The following is a 7630-nucleotide window of genomic DNA, read 5'->3' on the forward strand; positions in this document are numbered from 1 at the left end:
ATATATATATATATATATATATATATATATATATATATATATATATATATATATATATATAAGCCCTGTTAGTTAACTTTTATCTTAATAAAGAGACCAGATAAATAGGAAGCTGTATGTAGTCCAACATGGCGTACATTACAGTGATCTTCGGCCTTGGACCTCATGAACCGAAGGAGTGTGTGTTACATTTTGTGAGTGTATTTCCTAGATTTTTCGCTCATCTTCTCCCTTCCGCCTTGCAGCGGCTCTGGTTCCTTTTGCAGTCACTCGGCGGATAGGTCACCCGTATCAGAACCGGACGCCTCCGAAGCGGAAAAAGCCCAGAACCTCCTTTTCCAGAGTCCAGATCTGCGAGCTGGAGAAGCGCTTCCACAGGCAGAAGTATCTGGCCAGCGCCGAGCGGGCAGCTCTGGCCAAGAGCCTGAAGATGACCGACGCGCAGGTCAAAACCTGGTTTCAGAACCGCAGAACCAAGTGGAGGTTGGTAGGAAACTTGAGACAGTATTGGAGTTGCTCTGTTCCGCCCCTGAGCTTGTGTATAACTATAATATTTACTTGTTTTTCCTTTTTAAAAAAATAAAAAATAAAAAAATACTAGCTTACTTTTATTTATTTCATGCAAACATAACTTTTCAAGAAATATTTATAACGGTTTAAGAAAGTTCTATCTATCTATCTATCTATCTATCTATCTATCTATCTATCTATCTATCTATCTATCTATCTATCTATCTATCAATGAAACTTTGCAAACTTAGCTTAAGACAGATCCTTGGATTCCTTAAGTCTCGGGTTATCAAACTGAAATTCATGGCCGAAGCATTCTGTCTTTCTCTGTGATCTTTAACGCCATTTGTTTCCCGTTGCAATGACTTCCTAAATGTTTTATTCCTCCTGTCGTCTTTCAGGAGACAAACAGCCGAGGAGAGGGAGGCGGAGCGTCAGCAGGCCAATCGCCTGATCCTACAGCTGCAGCAGTCCGCCCTCCAGAAGTCCCTGAGCGAATCCGCGGTGTCGGATCCGCTGTGCGCCCATAACTCCTCCCTGTACGCTCTGCAGAACCTCCAGCCGTGGGCCGAGGACAGGGAATAGGGACAGATAAATTAAATGAAACCACTGGGACTTACTTTGATTCATGCTGTATGGAGGAACAAATGTGACTTGAGACTGAAACATGGGTCCCGTCTATTTAAAGCAGAGGATTGTAGAACGGGACATGAAATTCTGGTGAGTGACGCGTACTCTGAAGCAGAAACTGTGGATTATTTTTGTTTTCCACCTTGGGTGGAAAAAAAAAATCTGAACTTTGCAAAACAAATCTGAAACAGACTGATAAAAAAAAAGAAATCTGCCACTCTATTTGTTCTCATATGCTTGCACTTATTCTGTTCATTGGAATAAGACGGGGAGGAAAATGTCTTGTATGCAGTTTGTATGAGGGATGTAATTAATGTCACACTGTAAAACATGAGATTATATTGTTTTATGAGTGTGCTTTCTCTTAACACCCATTTCTGGGTGCTTTGGCTCTGCAAAACGTGTCAAAGCAGAGACAAAAGCTGATATTGTTTCTCATCATTTTTTCATTTTTGTGGTGCTTTTTCAGGTCCCATTCATAAAGTACTTCTTTTTAATGCACTCTCACAGACCTGCACATGTAAACCTGCACATAGAAAAAGCAACACTTGGGCCAAACAAAAAGATGCCAAAAATATTGCATTTTGGGTGGAAAACGTGGTTTGAGCTGTAATAAAACGAAGACAGGCTTCAGGAAATAGGAAAATCTCACCCATGCTGTAAGTTAAGATAATAAAGGGAGTGATGCATGCTCAGAGATGTTGCTAAAGTCTTTTCATATGCACATTATTATGTTTTTGAATCGAGCCAGAAAACTCTGTTTTGTACTTTTACTGTACATGTGTAAATAATATTATAAACTGTTGTTGTGATCTTTTGTTTTTCATTCTCGCTCCTTTTCTGGTGTACCAAAAAAAAAAAAAAAGTTTTTCAGGTTTTTAACTCTGTTATTATAATAAGGTAAAGAAGGTGGGGGAAGCAAGCATGTGGAGTAGAATTGTAAAACATGACATGAGTTGGTGTTTTTGTTTCTTTTTTCCCTGAAAAGTTTATTGATAAATATGACTTTATACAATATTTCAATACACACATCATTTGAAACGACAGTTTAAATTGTTTATATGCCTGTCTACCTCTCTGTCGTCTTGTCTGGATTTCTGCAACTCGTTTAGATGACTTTACTGGCTTAGCACAGTGAGTAAAAGCGAAATATTTAAATCTTTCATTCCGGCTCAATCATCAAAAATGATGGCTCTTGTTTGAAAAATGGCTTCCGTTCCTCCAGAGTCAGTGTTGAGGTCTAGCTCTCGGATCTTCGCCTTCCTCCGTCATCCTTCCTCCCCTCACAGTGAAATGTTGGTCACTCTGAGTCAGTGTTTGGTCTTTGAACAAGACAGAGCCGAAGATGAGACTTTTTCCCCCGTCTCTCTAAAACATGCTTCTTTTCACTGAAGGATCCTCCACATGAACTGATTTATGCACATGCCCGAAATTAAACAGCTTTGCAAGCAGGACGTTGACGTTATGGCTCCACAAACAAACACACGAGAACATGCATATGTGTTGCTCTCTATCTGGAAGCCGACTGATGAGCTCTTTATTCAGCAGATATCGAGACAGGCAGCATAATTACAGAGTTATAGCCACTCAGACAACAGGACAGACAGGTATCAGAGTAAGAAACACAGGCAGACATCAGACAGTAAGAAAAAGCCACAAAAACAACAATTAAATACCTATAACACAGCTTAGTTGTTACAACGCTCAGGAACTGACTTATGATGTCTTAACGGACACTTAGTTCAACGTTGAAAAGTTATGTGTTCTCAAATGTAAGCATTAAGACAAAATATTCTGCCCATAACTTTGCAAATACACACTAAATACAGTATAATGTGGGCATCTGCCCTACATGCTTCATAAACTTGCTCATTTTTGCTGCACTGTTACGTGAAATAATGCTGTAAACAGATCGTTGCTTAGGATAGTTCACCTGTAAGCTGCTTTTTAGTTCAAAACAAAGAGACAGACTGGCCCAAAGGAGAGACTGACTGCATATTTACACAGTGGCAAAATAATAATAATAAGAAATAAAAAAACAACCAAATACAGTCCAAGCTGAAAGTAAGCCACAACAGTGACAAATGAAGGAGACAGAGACAAGGTAAGACACTCAGAGAATGACCAAATGAATCTGAAAGATGATTTCAAAAACCAGTGAAGGTTTGTTCTCCAGAGATACATTTCGAAATCCAAAGTGGCAGTTAAAGCTCCTCGTTTCGTTTCTCTCTGAGGTTTTGATGTTTTTTGCTCCTGCAAACTCTTGTCCGTCTTTCATTCTCCTTATCCTTTTTCTTCCCTCGTCTCTTGCTCTGTGCTTTCATCTGTTGCTCCGCACCCCTCCTGGCATTTGCCATTTAGATGACATTTTCAAAAAGCTGCAGAGACCTCATGATGTTTTCATCCTGTGCAAAGAAAAAAAAAAAACGAAATTAAAAAGCTGACTTCAGATAAGAGAGCCATCCAACAATCACCCTTTAATTCATTTTACAAGCCACTAGGGGGCGGTATAAGGTAATAAAAGCTTAATGATCTCTCTCAACACAAACACACGGATATGGAAGATAGCAAAGACCATAATTAATAGCCACTATAGTGAGACTTGCAAAGGTGGGAGGCCTTTAATGAATGGTGAGTAAAGTTAGTTTTATTGGAGGGATAATATTGTGCAGATATTTCAGATGGTCAAATCCGGAGAAAGTGGTTTTGGCTTTTAGAATTAAAAACAAAACTACAACTCAGAGTTTTAATATTTTTTATAAATAATAATTTCAAAGACTGTGTACATCTCCTCTCAGTTGAGATACTTTGAAAGATGAACTCTACCTCTTGACAAGAAAGGATGAATTCATCAAGCGTGACGACACCGTCTCGATTTTTGTCCATTTTCTGTGGACAGATGAATGCACGTTGAAGACAGTCACAAATATATTGTGCCTTTACCAAAATAATAATTGAAATGTCCACATTTTGTCACATTAGGATATTTTATTTGGATTTTATGTGTTAGATCATGAGCACAACAACTGTGAAGTGGAAAGAAAATATGTAAGGATTTGGATATGTTTTTACAGTTCCATCTGAAAAGTGTGGCACGTTTTCCAAATAATGCACCTTGTTGCACCATGTTTTTGCAGATTCTTTGAAAACAATGGATTGGAGTATCTATGAGCATATATTTGCAACTTTTGTTGCAAATTTATTGTTGCAAATTCTTAATATTTATCGAGCTCTGGACTTTGACTTGGCCATTCTAGCACATTCTGGGTGACAGGGAGAATTAATTTTGTGTCAAACAGTTCAGATTTAGCCACAGTCTCTTAACTGGACTTTGGTCTGGACTTTGACTGAGCCATTCTAAAATACTTTGATTGAAATCCTAAATTCAGAGAACTCCAGAGTTATAACTAGGCCCTTCAGCACTTGATCACTTCATAATTATGTACTAATTTGTGTTAGTCTCCCACATAAAATCCCAGAAAAGTTTGTGGTTTTAACTCAACATAACATTAGAAAAAGTGTAAATTCTTAACGCTTTTGCAAGATGCTGCATGTCTAAAATACTTCTGCATTATGACACAAAATTGTGGGATTAGCATTACGTTTAGTTTGGACATTTCCATAAAAATCATACTTTTCCTAACTTCTAAATAGTTTTCTGTTAGTGCCACTCTAATGCGTGTTCGTGTTTTAGCAGATTTAGATGTAGAAGTCACAATGTTCATACTTGGAAGAAGGCATCCACATGTTGTTTGGGTGCATCAGTTTTCAGAACAGGGTATGTGTATTTCCCCATCATGTCATATATTGCTCGGACGATGTCTGTCATCTCCTGTGAAATAAACAACAAAAGACGAGACTTGAAGAGGTCTGAGGTGTAAAAGCCCACTGCTGAAATAAAAAGATGAAAAAGAAAAAAAAAATATCGCAAACCTCTTTGTTGATGTATCCATCTCTGTTGATGTCGTAGAGATTAAAGGTCCACTGGAGTTTCTCTGTGACAGAACCTCTTAGGAGGATGGATAAAGCTGTAACAAAGTCCTGGGAAAAAGCAGACACAAAGATGAAATCACAAACTGGAAAACCGCAGAGAGGGGGGGGATATCTTCACATGGTGACAACCAGACAGAGCTGTGAAGAGGAATAAACCAAACCTCAAACTTTATTGATCCTGTGTTGCCGGTGTCAAAAGCATTGAACAGGTAGTGGGCGTAAGTGCTGGCATCTGGAGCAACAGATAAAAAGCGGCAGTGAGTAAACTGAATTGAATCAACACAGAAGCAAAGGTGACACACAGTCCTCCCTCACCCCCATGTGGAAAAAACTGAGAGTAGATTTGCTTGAAGGTTTCCTCGTTAACAACTCCACTGGGACATTCCTGGAAGGAGAGAGGGACAGAAAAACGAACAGAGGTGAGTGGGATTTGCCTGAAACAAGAATCAGACATGAAGACAAACTGGATGTAATGTTACTGTGTTATTAATATATTTACATATATTAAGAAGGAAACAATAGTTGAATAACTTGAGTAAGTTTTCACAACATAAGACAAATTAATGTTCTGATACAGACATTTTTTATTGTTGTGTTGCGTAGCATTAGCTTAATGTGCACCTCTTTCTTCACCTTTGTTAGCTTGTTAAAAAATGACCTAATATGATACTTTTCAGGATTGAAGATGTCATATTTAGAGACGATAAACAGTCTGACGTCTTGTTTTCATTGCACTCGTAAAGTCTCTCACGTTCTTGAAGCCCCGGTAGAGAACCTGGAGCTCTCTTTTACTGAAGTTGGTTTGAGCTTGGAGCTGGTCGAGGCCCTCTGGCCGATGGCACACGATGGTCATCTCCAAGTCATCGTCGGCTTTGTCTGAAAAGAAAAAAAAAGAGGAACACTTCCAGTTAACATTACAACTGTTTCTTTTTTAAACTGTTTTCAGGGGGAGGGGGGGAAAGAAAGCAAAATTGCATCTACCTGCATTTATTGCATTTAGTCTTTATAAAGATTTTATTTAGTTGGGAATAAATAACAAGTCTTGGGCTGCCACCTTATCGTGGTGGAGGGGTTTGAGTGTCCCAATGATCCTAGGAGCTATGCTGTCTGGGGCTTTATGCCCCTGGTAGGGTCACCCAAGGCAGACAGGTCCTAGGTGAGGAACCAGACAAAGGGCAGCCTGAAGACCCTTATGATGGAAAATATCTTTGGATCTGGCGTTCCCTCGCCCGAACGCGGGTCACCAGGGCCCCACTCTGGAGCCAGGCCTGGAGGTGGGGCACTATGGCGAGCACCTGGTGGCCGGGCTTTTACCCACGGAGCCCGGCCGGGCTCAGCCCGAAGAGGAGACGTGGGTCCCCCTTCCAATGGGCCCCCCACCTGTCGGAGGGCCAAAGGGGTTGGGTGCCTTGTGTTATGGGCGGCAGCCGAGGGAGGGGACCCTGGCGGTCTGACCCCCGGCTTCAGAAGCTGGCTCTTGGGACGTGGAATGTCACCTCTCTGGTGGGGAAGGAACCGGAGCTGGTGTGCGAGGCTGAGAGGTTCCGGCTAGAAATAGTCGGCCTCACCTCAACGCATGGCTCTGGTTCTGGAACCAGTCTCCTTGAGAGGGGCTGGACGTACTTCCACTCTGGAGTCTCCCACGGTGAGAGGCGCCGGGCAGGAGTGGGCATACTTGTTGCCCCCCATCTTGGGGCCTGTACGTTGGGGTTTACCCCGGTGAATGAGAGGGTAGCCTCCCTCCGCCTACGGTTGGGGGGACGGGTTCTGTCTGTTGTCTGTGCTTACGGGCCGAACAGCAGATCAGATTACACACCCTTCTTGGAGTCCTTAGAGGGGGTACTGGAGGGTGCTCCTCCTGGGGACTCCCTTGTTCTACTGGGGGACTTCAAAGCTCACATGGGCAATGACAGTGGGACCTGGAGGGGCGTGGTTGGGAGGAACGGCCTCCCTGATCTGAACTCGAGTGGTGTTCTGTTGTTGGACTTCTGTGCTCGTCACGGATTGTCCATCACGAACACCAAGTTCAACCATAAGGGTGTCCATATGTGCACTTGGCACCAGGACACCCTAGGCCGCAGTTCGATGATCGATTTTGTGATCGTTTCATCGGATCTGCGGCCGTATGTCTTGGACACTCGGGTGAAGAGAGGTGCGGAGCTGTCCACTGACCACTACCTAGTGGTGAGTTGGCTCCGGTGGTGGGGGAGGAAGCCGGTCAGACCTGGCAGGCTCAAACGTGTAGTGAGGGTCTGCTGGGAACGTCTGGCGGAGTCCCCTGTGAGACGGAGCTTTAACTCCCATCTCCCGCAGAACTTCGAACACGTTCCGGGGGAGGTGGGGGACATTGAGTCTGAATGGACCATGTTCCGTACCTCGATTGCCGAGGCGGCTTATCGGAGCTGCGGCCGCAAGGTTGCTGGTGCCTGTCGCGGCGGCAATCCTCGAACCCGTTGGTGGACACCTTCGGTGAGGGATGCTGTCAAGCTGAAGAAGG

The 7630-nt window shown here is 42.7% G+C and overlaps 2 protein-coding genes and 1 long non-coding RNA gene across 5 annotated transcripts in view; 1 reads left to right on the top strand and 2 right to left on the bottom strand.

Annotated features, from left to right (window-relative positions):
* LOC106942022 (T cell leukemia homeobox 3) overlaps nt 1-2486 on the top strand; it is a 7187-nt gene extending 4701 nt beyond the window's left edge. The window contains exons 2-3 of the mRNA XM_015025197.1: nt 246-483; nt 912-2486. Of these exons, the coding sequence (XP_014880683.1) occupies nt 246-483; nt 912-1095 (422 nt within the window). The 3' untranslated portion in view covers nt 1096-2486. The remainder of the gene's footprint in view (nt 1-245; nt 484-911) is intronic.
* Nucleotides 2487-2637: 151 nt separating this feature from the next.
* kcnip1a (Kv channel interacting protein 1 a) overlaps nt 2638-7630 on the bottom strand; it is a 51919-nt gene continuing 46926 nt past the window's right edge. For all 3 annotated transcript variants that reach the window (XM_015025206.1, XM_015025214.1, XM_015025216.1), the window contains 7 exons: nt 5885-6009; nt 5449-5518; nt 5295-5365; nt 5074-5181; nt 4868-4972; nt 3967-4029; nt 2638-3545 (listed from right to left, as the gene is read on the bottom strand). In XM_015025206.1, coding sequence (XP_014880692.1) covers nt 3498-3545; nt 3967-4029; nt 4868-4972; nt 5074-5181; nt 5295-5365; nt 5449-5518; nt 5885-6009 — 590 coding nt within the window. In that variant the 3' untranslated portion in view covers nt 2638-3497. The remainder of the gene's footprint in view (nt 3546-3966; nt 4030-4867; nt 4973-5073; nt 5182-5294; nt 5366-5448; nt 5519-5884; nt 6010-7630) is intronic.
* LOC106942049 (uncharacterized) overlaps nt 6031-7630 on the bottom strand; it is a 17923-nt gene continuing 16323 nt past the window's right edge. Inside the window, exons 3-4 of the long non-coding RNA XR_001423530.1 lie at nt 6946-6953; nt 6031-6387 (exon numbers count right to left, since the gene is read on the bottom strand). This is a non-coding gene — a long non-coding RNA (uncharacterized LOC106942049). The remainder of the gene's footprint in view (nt 6388-6945; nt 6954-7630) is intronic.

This window comes from Poecilia latipinna, unplaced genomic scaffold (assembly GCF_001443285.1).
Source record: "Poecilia latipinna isolate Pla-1442-1.1 unplaced genomic scaffold, P_latipinna-1.0 Scaffold95, whole genome shotgun sequence".
Classification (NCBI taxonomy): Eukaryota; Metazoa; Chordata; class Actinopteri; order Cyprinodontiformes; family Poeciliidae; genus Poecilia; species Poecilia latipinna.